Here is a 13,726-nt window from a genome sequence, read left to right on the forward strand (position 1 = left end):
AAGCTTTGGACCTCAGGCCTGCTGGGGCAGCAACTGGATGCGCGTCCCAGGTGTGGGTGCTGGGATTGATGAAGCCAAGATCATGTCAGGGTTTCCCCCCCAGGACCCCCGCTCGGCGTGGTCTTGCCACAGCTACCCTGGGTCTCCTTTCTTGCACCTGCTCCAGCCAGGCCCAGGCCATGGGTCTTAAGGGACAAAAGGCCCGAGCGAGAGACGGGGCAGCCCAAAGCCTGCTGCCCGCACGGTATAAGCAGATCCATGAGCCAGTTCCTTCTGGCTGCGCACCCCTGCTGACAGCTGGCACTTCCACCCCAGATCCCATGAAGCAGAATCGACATGTTAATAAGACTCTGATTTAGTATATCTGAGGTGGGCGTGCCAGTTCTCAGCCGGAAGTCAAACTGGAGCGAAGCCTGCCTGTAAGCGGGCGGTGTTGCCCCAGGTGAGCTGCCCTGGCTTCCGCAAGGAGGACCGTGAGTCTTCGCTGACTGATTTTTGGAAGTAGGTATCCAGATCATGCTTCTTAGTCTACAAGCTCAGCTGAAACCTGCTCACGTGGGTGACCCTGCTGGTAAGTGGAATCCAGGTGTGTAGCTTCCGCATCACTTTAACATGCAGGCCACCGCAGACGACAGACTGACAGTCTCATCGAGTGTCGACCGTGACTCGTAGTAACCCGAGAGGGACTAACCCTTTGAGTTCTCTGGACTGTCAACCTGTACAGGAGCATACAACCTCCTCTCTCTGCCAAGAAGCTGCTGGTGGGTTTGAACAGCCGACATAGCGGTCAGCAGCCTAATACGTAACCCACTCTGCCACCAGGGCTCCTGGTGATGCTGCTTTCCAAAACCGAACGCTCCACCATCGCCTTGATTCCAGCACCTCGTCACCCTGTCAGGGTGACGCTGTCCCTTTAGGCTTCCAAGGATATAAATCCTACGGGAGCAGAAGGCCCACCGTCCTCCCAAGGAGCAGCCGGTGGGTTTGAGCTGTTGTCCTTGCCCTCGGCAGTCCACCCTGTACCCTCCCACACCACCCAGGCCCCTGGTGACGGTCCCAACACCTCTTTACGGATCACAGGGCCTCTGGGAAAGGAGCTAGCAGTGACAGGGTCTGACCAGGTCTGCAGGCTCCAGGGCCTCCTGCTCAGCAGAGCAAGAGATGTGTGAAAATGCATCTGTCATCGAAGTCCATAAAAGGATCATTGAGTGCCTGGTGGCAAGGCTGGCCGAGTCCCCAGAAGCTTGCTGGTCACTGGCCGTTCCCATTCCGTGTGCCTCTTCTGGGAACAGAAAGGGCTGCTCCCCTCCACACAGTTCTGCCTCGGCCGTTCCCGGCCCTGCCCCGCCCCGGGTAGCCAGAGCCAAAGCCACCTGGCTGCCCCCATGGAGGAGCCTTGGAGGTGAGGAAGGCCGGTAACAGAAAACCCTGTGCTCGTTGAGAAGGGCATTTCCACCCTCTCCTTCCTCGGCGAAGCCAGCATTTTAGAGGCAACCGGCACGTATCTTGTCTCACCAGTCTCTCCAAGCTTCTCTCCACCGGGCCTAAGCTCCTCAGCAGAGATTGCTGCTTGTACCAATTTGTCCCCAAATCATTGTAGACGGGAGCCCTCGACTTTGAGCCACTGGAGCCTGGACTTCATGTGAAACCCCCAGGAGAGTGACCTGAGGCTGGCACAGGGGGTAAAAGCCACCGTGTCCTCTGGGGTCTGCCCAGCCGCCAGCAGGTGGTTGTGGTGGAGGAGGGTGGGATGGAGGGACAGGTGGGAGAGGGATAGAGCTGAGGCCTCAGTTGGTTTGGAGACCAGCAGTTCTGGGAGTTGGTGGCTCTCGGTCCCGTGGCTGGTCCCTTCCTTCCGTCTTATCCCTGCGGGTGTCTGGTTCTGGGAACAGGCTTCCGACCTCAAGTCCAAAAGAGCCGTCAGCCTGGTGTCTCGGGATGCAGACCACAGTGGTTGGGACAGTTGCCGTTGTGATGTGAGCGGTTCAAAAAGCTCAGGGGATGTAACCAAGTGGGGACTCCCAAGTCCTGGAGCTGGTGGGCGGCTGAAGTCGTCTGAGCGGCCGCCCATCCAGGGAAGTCCACCTGCCTGATAGTGGGCGGCGTGCTGTGTGGGAGTGTCTGGTTTGAGTCTCAGGACAGTCCCGTGGGCTGGGTCTCCCACCAATTTGTAGACAAGGAACCCAAGGAGAAGTAGCTGCCCAAGGTCACACGGCTTCTGTGGGAAGAGGGGCTCTGACCCCCGGCCCTGTGACCTTTCCGCTTCTCCCTTCCCTCGAACCTTTGTGGATGAGGCCCATGGCTCTTCCTGGGCTGCGAGGGTAGCTTTCCTAGGAGGACCACCCTGCCGGCCGGGAGGGGAGCCTCCTCTAGGACTTCCCAGGGAGGGGAGCTGGCAGAGAGGAGCCAGGGAGGATAGCTACACATGCCAAGGGGATGTGGAACCAGAGTTATCATTGCTGATGCTGGCCGGATCTTGGCTGAAATCACAGGATACCCCCAAATGGTTGCCTGTGTTTCATCGCAAACAGCAAGGGAATAGTACCTCGTGGTGTAAAATCAGGGAAAGTGTGCGTCAGGGTTGTATCCGCTCGCCCCACTTACTGAATCTGTGCTGAGCCGCGCATCAGAGGAGCTGGACTAAGTAAAGAACGCATCATTAGGAGGTGTGGTGGGTAGTTACATGATTTCACATCAACTTGATAAATAAGCAGAGGGGTGGAGTCTAGCCTGTCAGTCAGCCTGTCAGTCAGGTCACAGCCTGGTGATGCCTCCTTGTGGGCGTGGCCTTCTCGTGAGGATTCTGGGAACTTCCTGCTGGCAAGCCGCACAAGGAGTCTCCCTCTCTGCTTCACCTTCTTGTTGAGATGCCACACTCAGAGAGCTGGAGGAGCCACGTGGAGACCTGCGCCAGCGTTGAGATGTCTCCACTGCCACTGGATCTTCACGACTCTGCACCCACCGGCCTGTGATCTTCCTGCATTCGTCATCATTGCATGTGCTGTGTGAGTCTGAAGAGGAATTTATGGACATAAGGGATGTCCATAAGGGATCAGACATAAGGGATGATATCAGACATAAGGGATGATATCAGACATAAGGGATGATATAAGTATCAGACATAAGGGATGATATCTGCTTTATGGACTTGATCTGGCCTGGACTGGGATGTTTCTCAATATACAATTGCTCTTTGATATAAAACTCTCTCTTACACACGTAGGTGTGTCTCTGGATTCGTTTCTCAAGTCAACTCTGCCAACACGGGAGGAAAGCTCACTAATAAGCTTTATTTTACCGATGACACAGTTTTGCTGATTGAAAGTGAGAGCTGGAGCCCCTTGCTGATGAAGAGCAAGGATTGCAACCTTCAGTCTGGATGACAACTCAGTGTAAAGGAGACCAAAATCCTCACACCTGGGCCGATAATTAACATCACAATAAAGATTGAAGTCATGAAGGATTTCCTTTCGGATCCAACAGTTGCTCGTGGAAGCAGCAGCTGAGAGTCCACGATGCACGGCATCGGCTAAGTTGACTGCACTAGACCTCGCTAGAGTGTTGCAAAGCAGGGAGACTTGAGGACGAAGATGTGCACCTGACCCAAGCCATGGTATTTCCGTTGCCTTATATGCTTGTGAAAATTGGACATGGAATCAAGCAGGCTGAAGAAGAGGTGGTGCATTTGAGGAACTGCAGACTGCCAAGAGAACAAACAAATCTTTGTGGGAGGAAGTGCCGTCAGAATGCTCTTTAGAGGCGAGGTTGGCAAGACTTGGTCTCCTGTACTTTGGACCTGTTGCCAGGAGAGACCAGTCTCTGGAAAGGGACATTCTGCTTGACAAAGCACAGGGGAGGAAGGCCCTCAGCGAGATGGATCGACGCAGTGGCTGCAACAATGGGCTCACACGGAAGGACAGTGGTGAGGGTGACGCCGGGCCAGGCAGCGTTTTGTTCTGTTGTGCGCAGGATCGCAGAATGGACCTGACTCAGTGGCACCTCACAACATGTTCTCTTGACTCCACAAAGACATGCAGACCTAACACATTGTGGGGATTCTAGAACGCGGCATCGTGCTCATGTGGAACCTGAGCAAGGGACTGCTGTGTGATTCAGACCCGGGAAAGCTGTGTCAGAGTCGTGTAGTTGACACTTGCTCAGTCCAGAAGCTGAACTTGTGTGTGGAGAGGAATGGGGCATCAGTTTTGGATGAAGAAAACTCATTTAAAACCTTCACTGTGCAGGTGACAAAAAACAGCCTGGTCTGCTGGAAGTGACGAGGACGTGATGCACTTGCTGACGAAGATCAAAGACTGCAACCGCAACTGGGCCAAACAGTCGCGTCATGACACACACAGACCATACCGAGGTGGCTACGGGTTTCGTTTTACTTGGGTCCCCTGGAAGCTGTGAGCAAAAAATTAATAAAATGACATATTTCACTGGACAGATCTGTTGCCAAAGACCTCTTTAAAGTGTTGACGAGCAGATCTATCTCTGTGAGGCCTGAGTGCGCCCGGTCCTGGAAAGCCACGGCGTTTCTTTTTTTTTTAAACAATTTATTAGGGGCTCATACAACTCTTATCACAGTCCATACATATACATACATCAATTGTATAAAGCACATCTGTATATTCTTTGCCCTAATCATTTTCTTTTCTTTCTTTTCCCTTTTCTTTTTTTACATTTTATTAGGGACTCATACAACTCTTATCACAATCCATACATATACATACATCAGTTGTATAAAGCACATCCATACATTTCCTGCCCCAATCATTCTCAAAGCATTTGCTCTCCACTTAAAGCCACGGCGTTTTCAAGAGCCGCAGGTGCACGTGAAAGCTGGGCAGAGAGTAGGGCAGACTAGAAGTCCTGACGATGTTGGCGGAGAGTGTGAGCTGGATGATGTGCTGCCGGAAGAGCAGTCCAAGCTGTGTCGGAAGAAGTACGGCCAGACTGCCGCTTTAAAGCTAGAATGGTGAGACTTCATCGCACATTCTCCTGACATCGCACCGGAAAGGAGCAGTCCGTAGGGAAGGGCATCATCCTGGGTAAAGTGGAAGCTTATCCCACAGCAGGAAGGCCCTCAACAAGAGGAAGTGACACTGTGGCTGCAGCCAGGGCCCGGAGATGGCAGGCTGGCCCGTGTGTCGTGCTGCTGTACTTGGGTGGCCCCAACACCAGCCCAGAGCCCACACAGCAGGAGGGTGACCAGAGAGCTGCCCGAGAGAACCAGGCCCACCCGAACTCTGGAAGCCACAGAGTGATGGTGGTGCAGAGGTTGGCAGTTTGTAACCAACTCCCGTGAAGAGTGACAGTCCAGGAACCCCCAGGGGCAGCTCTGCCCTGGCCCATAAGGTCACGGTGAGTCAAAATCAACTTCGAGTTTGAACGTAAATACCTTTGCCTGCACCACCCTCCTCGCCGCTGCGTTCCCTGCACAGCTGCCTCCGCGTGTTTTAAACGACGGTGTGCGAGGAGGACTCAGAACGACTGTTTTGCTCCGGGGTCGGCCCGCCAGGCCACCCTCACGTCCCAGCATCGCCAAGAAGCATGCCTCCCACTGGAGAATACTGAGGAGCCTGGTTTACTGTCTACAATCATAAGCAACGTTTGTTGTGGAAGCAGTACTGTTTCCATGATTAACACCGCGCAGGAAATAAAATAAGCCCCGGAAAAAAGCAAGCGCGAGTATACGTGCGTCGTGTACAATTCTGTGGAGAAACAGAAATTCTGGTTCAGGCTCCCTCCGAGGTAGAAAGGCAACTTCTCGCAGAAGGTCAAACGAGACCGGGTCAGTTCAAAGCCCTGGCTTGTCTGGGCAGACCTACCCCACGGTACCCCGGCAGAAAGGCTTGGTGACCTGCTTCCAGGAAGATCACAGCCCACCATAACCCCGTGGAGCTCTCCTGCCCTGTGGCCTGTGGGTGGCCGTGAGCCGAAACCAACTTGGTCGTGTTGGCATTGTTGGCTGGGTTGTTTAGCAATGCTAGAACACATAGTCGAGGAGGTAAATCTGATTAATCCCTGAGACTAAATTTCCAGGAGGGAAACTGCTGAACCAGAAGGCCAAAGGCAGGCCCTTTGAGCTCATGAGTTCCAGGTGAGAGCCTGGAGCCCAGAGACCCCGGACTGCTTTGTGGTGCCCTTGGGCGGGTCGGGGTGGTTTGGAAGAAGCGCTGTCTTGCTGTTCTTTCATCCCCGTCTGTCCAGTGGAAACCAGGCAGGAGCCCTGGAAACACCCGGCACTTCTCCCGCTGTACATGCAGAGAAACTGGCGCCCAGAGGGAGGCGGTGGTCTGCTGAAAAGCTCACAGGCCCAATCTGGGGGACAAGGATTGGAGCCCAGCGCCCAGCACTCTCTGCACTTGGCTCAGATGGGTCCCCTGATGACCGTGGCACTCAGCCTAAGGCAGCCCGGTCCCAGTGATCTGAGCAGGCATTGACCTCGTGGCCAAGTCTTTATCTGGACTCAGCACTTCCCCCGCTGTGCTGCCTGCTTTTGCTCTCCTCCTCCTCCCTCGGGCCTCCACACAGTCATTGCAGCGAATAGCATCAGCATCATTGTGTCACCTGGTACCCATTTCTCCCAGCAGCCTCTGGGGAAGCCAAGGGCAGCCGCATTTTATGGACGACAAAGCAGAGAAGCGGCTCAGCCGCGGCCACACAGACAGGAGTTCAGGGAGCTAGGCTCGCATTCTGGCATAAGGTTGAGCGGCCACCGCCCCTGGTGGGTTCTGCCCCAAGAGCAACTTGAGCTCACAGCAGCCTTCCCTTACAGGTGTTCCGGACAAAGGCCATCCAGCTCGGAGAGAAACTCCTGCCCGCCTTCAACACCCCCACGGGAATCCCAAAGGGCATTGTGAACTTCAAAAGGTAGGATGTTGTCTTGTTTCCCTCAGGGGGACTACTAGACCTTAACTGCCAAACCAGGGAGGCTCCTGGCTAAGCCAGGTTGACAGCCCCCAGGATGCAGGACCCTGCCTGGCTCCCCCTCAGAGCCTGCTGGCCCTGGAGCTGCAAGCAGCAGTCTCCCAACCACTCACACCCGGGGAACCCGCTACACTGGCCAGCTCCGAGGATGTCCCAGCCCACTGAGCGGCTGGTTCCTGATCTCGGACTCTAGCCAGCAAGCACTCCAGGTAGTGTCTCCCCTCCATTCCTCGTCCACACATGCCAATCCTGGAGAAACTGCCAGTCGCCAAGGTGGTTGAGAAATTGACATGCAGGCCTATGGCTCTTTGGCCCAGGCCCAGCTTCACGGGCCTCACCAAATGGGGCCTGATTGAGGTGTCCCCCCCCTCCTGAGCTATGGCTCTGCCATTCCCCACAAAAACCCCAGCTTGGCCAGACTTTGGCGTCTGCCTCTCAATGTACCTCAGCACACAGACCTGGCACTTCTGATCGAGAGTGCAGATGTATTTTTAGGCTCTGCGCCACCAGGGTGGGTACATAAGGACACGCGCGTACATTTCCTGGTAACACCTCCCTTTCGTTGTCTGGGTGAGATGCTGTTGCTAAAAATGCCGCCCTGTTCCACCAGGAAAGCGTCAGGTGTGTATCCAGCCGCCCTGCAGGCTCTGCCTGCCATCGGGAGGGCGCTTGCTGGCACCAGACACAGCCTACTGTCCGTGCTCTCCGGGAGGACGGGCTAGCGCTCGGACCCCAGCAGGAGAAGCAGGTGACGGACCTCCACCCCAGGGAGGGGAGTGGCCCCGGTCGGTGCTCCTGTAGCTCGGCTTCTGGCTGGGCAATCAGAGGAGGTCCCGGCCTGTGACCTGCCAGGACCACTGAGCCCTCTGGGGGAGGGGCGGCGGCCAGTGGAAGAATCCCGCAGCTGAATCGATCTCTCTCGCTCCCACACAGTCACAAAAACATATGCATGAAACTCACCCGTCGCTGGTGGAAATGCAAAATGTCGCTGGTGGAAATGCAAAATGGTACAGTTGCTATGGACAACAGGTTGGCAGTTCCTCAAAACGCGGAACATTTAATTACCGTGTGACCCAGCAAGTCTGCTCCTAGGTCTGCCTATACCCAAAGGAAGGAGAAGCAGAGACAGACCCTCGAGCACCCGTGTCCTTGCAGTACAATTCACAGTAGCCAGGTGGGAACAGCCTAAGCTCCATCCGTGGATGAATGGACCGCAGGGCAGTGGGGGAGGGGGAAGACACAGTGGAATATTACTCAGCCAGAAAGAGAAATGAAGTCCGGGGCTCGCTACAACACGCACAGACCGTGAAAACCCGGTATTGGGTGCCATCCGTCAGTCAAACACGAAAGGATATTGCTGGTACAGAGGGTTTCCAGGCGTGTGGGGGTCAAAGATAATGGAGTTTCCCATGAACTCTCGGGAGCCCCTGGTAGGACCCCAGCTGAATGGAGCAGACAGGCAGTGAAGGACCGTAGTTCATTAAAGGTTAGCAGGACTGGGGCGGCAGAGGGGGCTCGTGGCTGAGAGGCACTGCGTGGCCGCTAATGCACAGTATGATTACCTAACCAGTGTCCCTGAATTGTCCGAGTAGATACTGTTGAATTGCCAGATGGTTTGTAATAGATTTTTTTAACCACCAAAAAACTGACGCTACAAAAAGATAATAGGCAAAAAATAGATAATAGGCTGCATACACTCTGCTGCCGTCCACACGCATCGTAAACTCCCAGACGCACACACTTGCCTCTCACACGCACAGACATGCACACACGCGTCTTCGCAAACAGCACACTCAGTATGTCCTCTCACACGCTCCTCTTTCTACCCCACAACCACACGAGGCCCTGCACGGGGCGCTCTTTGACCAGGGAAGAGATGGAGGCCCCTTGCTCACGGTCACACAGCGGGGCAGTAAGTTAGAGCTGGGATCTATGTCTGTGTGTCCGAGTTAACGATCATGCCAGATCCGTGAGCGGCCCCTGCTTCCAAGGTGCACGGAGTTGGAGGCCGAGGTGGAACTTTCCGCTCACCTGGTCGCCCAGCGGGTCTATCGGGAGACTCTGCCCAGAGCAGCTGCACCTGGGGCAGGTGCCAGCAGGGCACACTGACAGACCCGAGGTTTGCCCGTGGATTCAGTGTGTGACCTTGGAGCAGTGACTCGCCCTCTCTGAGTCTGAGCAGCCTCAGCATGGACAAGGATCTGAGTCTGGGTGCAGGGGAGAGAGATGCCGGAGCTGCCTGGCAGATAGCAAGAATGTAACCACCGCCCGGCAGTCCTCAGGATGGGTGTGGGAGGTGTGAGTGCGAGGTGAATGAGGGGCCTGACCCTGCTGGCACCTCCCACCAGGTCTGAGCTTGAAGGGCTGGAGTCTGTCCCTGGACCTCAGTTTCCCCGTTGCTTCCATAAGAATCATCAGGCAACCTTGTTAAAGGGTGGATTCTGACTCAGTGCATCTGGGGTGGAGATGCATGTCCTTAGCAGGAGCTGGAAGCCCGAACAGAGTGAGTGGTGGGCTGTGCTGTGTGGGGGCAGCTTCGGGCCCCTCTGCTCCGCTGTGAGCTCATGTCAGGGGGCGCTCACACCTCCCATGCCTTGTCTGCATCTGTGAAAGAGGCAGGTGTAAATGGAAGAGGGTGCCGCCCTCTGGAGCCAGGCTGCAAGGCCGTAGTGTTGGCACCTAATGCTTGTACCGCAGGTGTCCTTGGGAACATCTGGTTAGCTGTGAGGTCACCTCTGCCCCGAAGGTCCTGCTTCCCTCGAAGCTCCCCAGTCACAGCAACCCTGCTGGCCTCAAAACCCACACTACACGCCATCGAATCCGAGCCAGTTCATCGTGACCCTGGAGGATAGGTTAAAACAGGGGTCCTCAAACTTTTTAAACAGGGGGCCAGTTCACTGTCCCTCAGACCCGTTGGAGGGCCAGACTATAGTTTAAAAAAAAACTATCAACAAATTCCTATGCACACTGCACATATCGTATTTTGAAGTGAAAAAAACAGGCTACATCCTGTGGGAAGAGGCCGAGGACCCAGCAGGTTGCTCCTGCCTGTTGGCCTGTGAGCCTCTCCCCCCCATCACCCCCCACAACGTGGACCCAGCCACAGCCCGACTTACATCTGCCAATTCCATCTGAGGGATGTCCTGTGAGTAAGGTGACCAGATGTCCCGCTTTTGGCGGGACAGTCCCAATTTTTAACAATTTTTCCCGCATCCTGCAGTGTTTTTAAAAAGTCCCGGATTTTGGAAAGAATGCACGACAAGCTAGGGTATATGGTTTTCGGCTGCCATGTGGCTATTTCGCCAGGATATGAGTTTTATCAATGGCGTCCCGCTGGTGCCCCGCTTTACCAATGTTAAGATCTGGTTACCTTACCTGTGAGGCTTCCATGGTCCTGACAGCCTTATTAGTGCCACCTGTAAATCAGGTCATGTGCTGCCCTTTTTGGGGTGGGAAGGCAGCTCTGCTCCCACCCTCCCTGAGCCCCCACACTGTGGAGACAAAGACAACTGTGTGTCAGGCCGGCCTGTGGGAACTGCCCTTCAGCAGGCCATGGCAGCCCGCAGCCTCCGTTTCCTCATCAGGAACTGTCGCTGCCCCTGGGCGAGCAGAGCAGGCTCTTCCCGATGGGCGTTATTCTGGACAGAGGTGGGAGCCAGGCCGGCAGTGACAGCGGCTTCTGTCTTTTCAGCGGCTCCAACGGCAGCTGGGGCTGGGCCACGGCGGGGAGCAGCAGCGTCCTGGCGGAGTTTGGATCCCTGCACCTGGAGTTCCTACACCTCACGGAGCTCTCTGGCAACCAGGTCTTTGCCGAAAAGGCAAGTCTCCCTATGGCTCCCTGGGACGAGCCCGAGTCCCTGCTGCTGCCGTGAAGCAGCGTGTGGGGAGATCTCCTGGAGGCCCAGATGCCAGGCAGCAGGGAGGTGGGCACGGGTGATCTGGGGTCTGCTGAGGGCCAGGAAGGGACTGAGCTCTGTGGGGCGAAGCTCGGGGGCAGCCACACACGCGTGAAATGGAGGAGAGTGGAATGTACAGGCGCCGCTCATGTTGGTCAGAGTCTGCCACCACCACCTCCCCCCCCCCGCAGTGCCAAGAGCCCCCTTTCCTGGGATTTCTCACTTGCTGCCGCTCAGGCTGCAGGCTGGCAGGGAGACGCCCGCCCTGGGGTGGGGGGGACGAGGCACAGACTGCTCCTCCAGGCGGAGGGTGGGGCTGCCTCGAGCCCTGTTGTCTGATGCCGCACATCAGGTGAGAGGTGGGCCCAGGCCACCATCCCTGCCTAGCATCCACCTGGCCGTGCCCCTCTGTAATCACTCCAGTGGCTGCCAGTATCCAAACCATACTCACTACCTTGGAGTCGATTCAGCGATTCTTAGCGACCCTGTAGGACCAGGTAGACCTGCCCCTGCGGGTTTCTGAGACTAACTCTTTGAGTGGAAAGCTTTATCTTGCTCCCTCTGAGCCGCTGGTGGCTTTGAACTGCCGGCCTTGTCATTGGCAGCCCAGCACATAGCCAGTGCACCACGAGCGCCCACTGCAAATCCTCAGCTGGGGCACCTGTGAGAAAACAGCTCCCTGGGCCCAGGAGTCCCCGACCCAGGACTCGGAACGCATCCACGTACTTCTCGACTCCAGATGGGAGGCTGCTGGGCTCCCGGGTGGGGAGCCACCACATTTTCATCCCGGCTCACTCCCTCTGCCACTGGGCTAACACCCACCCCAGTCTTCAGACTTGTAAGACTTTCCTCCCGAACCTCCCTCTTCTCTTCAGGGGCTCCTGCCTGGCGGAGAGCCCCCACTGTGAAAGCTCGTGGGTCCGTGTAACTCTGTGTCCCAATGGGTGCTACTTTCCGATCCCTTTCCCCACTTCAAGCCCCACCCTGCCCTGCCCTAGCCTCCCCACTCTTCAGCTCCGCTGAGATCATCCTGACCAGCTCAGAGTGGAGGGAGACAAGGAACTCATTCTAGTCCCCAGCTAGTCTGGGAACAATAGCGACCAGTCCCTGTACACCTACTGTGTGCTGGGCAACTTGTCAGACTCACTGCGCATGGAGTGCATTCCCACACAGAGCCGCCAATCACCATACACCGTAGAGTGTACGAGGCTGTGCGTCATTACAGGCTCAGACCGGCCATCTTCCTTCCGAGGAGCGGCTGGTTGGGTTTAAGCCACCAAGCTCGCACGCCTCACCCACAGCACCCCCAGGGCTCCTGAAACTCCTCAGGGTTCCCAACCACCCTGTGAGGTGGCCTTTCTGTACCCCCACTTTACAGAGGAGCAAACTCACGCGCATGGAGGTGACATACGGTAACTGGCCACCGCGGGTTGTCCAGCTGTGAAGGCGTGCTGGTTCTGAAGCCCTGCTTTACAGACCACATTAAGTACAGCAGGCCCCAGCTTGTCACCAAAGGGCTTCTCCATCCCCTGTCTGTCCCTCTCCCTCTCTTTCCATTCCAAGTGTCTGGTTATTTGCATGCCCCACTCACGCTTCCCACCTAGGCGATTATTGGCAGTCAACAAATTGGCCCCAATTCTAGACGCTCTCGCACCCTCCGGGGGAGCTCATTCAGCCTGCTTCACTGCTCACCGCCAGGACAGTCGAGAATAACTCAGGAACAAGCACCTTCCTGGCCCCATAATGGAAGCCGTTAGCATAAGTGGATATGGGATCTGCTGCAGCCTCGCCAAATGCGGCCCTACAAAGAAAGGCTGACAGCTAAACGACTGCTCCCCCTTCCCTGCCCCTCGGCCTGCGGGTGAATCTGTGAGCATGGTACGTGCCGGCCCGGGGCTCTGTCCCAGGTGGGCTCTGTTCAGGGGAGTTCATGTGCCTCCCCAGAGGTAAAGCCAGTGGGATGTGCCCCCCAATTGCAAAGCTGGCCTCTCCCTACTCAGGCCGCATGTTCTGTGTGGTCACCGCCCTGATCCATGTTGGCCCCGGGCAGAGGCAGGTGGTTGGCGGGCTCACACAGCCTGACTCCCAGCCTCTCATTCGAGTTTCTCACCGAACATGTGAGCGCCTTGTGGGCTCTGCTGAGAGTGGAGGATGCTGTGCTTGAAGGGGCTGCCTCCAAGGGCCATGTGACCAGTGTGGACACCAGTTCATGCCCTCATTGTCGTCGTCATCAGTGTTACCAGGAGCCCGAGTGTCTGCTGAGGCATGAGGGTGTCGGGACCTCCAGGCCTTTCCTTCAAACAGTTCCTGCCAGTCAGATAAAATGGCATGTGACGAGGAGAAGTGGCCTGCCGTGTGGGACACTGGATGGGGCCGTTCTACTCTGTCCTGCAGGCCCCTCTGGGCCGTCATCTACCCGGGGCACTGTAACCGCGGACCAGAGCAAGGTGCCGGTGTTTCCCCACTTGGGGCCTATGGCAAAGGCAGTTTTACCTTTACTCTCTCAGAGGAGCCAGAATCACATGTGTACACCCACACACTAAACCACCCATCCCCTGAAATGATTGACAGTGAGGCAGGGGTGAGGTGAGGGCGGGTGGTGGGCCTGGAGGCAGTAATTGGTGGGGTTAGTGGGTTCCGCTCAGCACCGTCCATGGGGAGCTGTGGGTCAGGCCTCACCAGGCCTGGCACGGGCAGCTGCCATTCCTGCTGGCTGTCCTCGGTGGCCGGGGACCCCGTCAGTGATGGCGTGCCTGTGTCCTTTTCTCGGCAGGTCAGGAACATCCGCAAGGTCCTCAGGAAGATGGACAAGCCCTTCGGCCTCTACCCCAACTTCCTCAGCCCAGTCAGTGGGACCTGGGTGCAGCGTGAGTATGGGCCGGTTGGGTCCACCA

At 56.4% G+C, this 13,726-nt stretch overlaps 1 protein-coding gene across 1 annotated transcript in view; it reads left to right on the forward strand.

The window, feature by feature from the left end:
* The window catches only part of MAN1C1 (mannosidase alpha class 1C member 1), a 160,494-nt gene that overhangs the window by 127,922 nt on the left and 18,846 nt on the right, over positions 1-13,726 (forward strand). Inside the window, exons 5-7 of the mRNA XM_075552626.1 lie at positions 6,785-6,879; positions 10,628-10,754; positions 13,606-13,699. Of these exons, the coding sequence (XP_075408741.1) occupies positions 6,785-6,879; positions 10,628-10,754; positions 13,606-13,699 (316 nt within the window). The remainder of the gene's footprint in view (positions 1-6,784; positions 6,880-10,627; positions 10,755-13,605; positions 13,700-13,726) is intronic.

The sequence above is a fragment of the Tenrec ecaudatus genome, chromosome 1 (assembly GCF_050624435.1).
Source record: "Tenrec ecaudatus isolate mTenEca1 chromosome 1, mTenEca1.hap1, whole genome shotgun sequence".
Taxonomy (NCBI): Eukaryota; Metazoa; Chordata; class Mammalia; order Afrosoricida; family Tenrecidae; genus Tenrec; species Tenrec ecaudatus.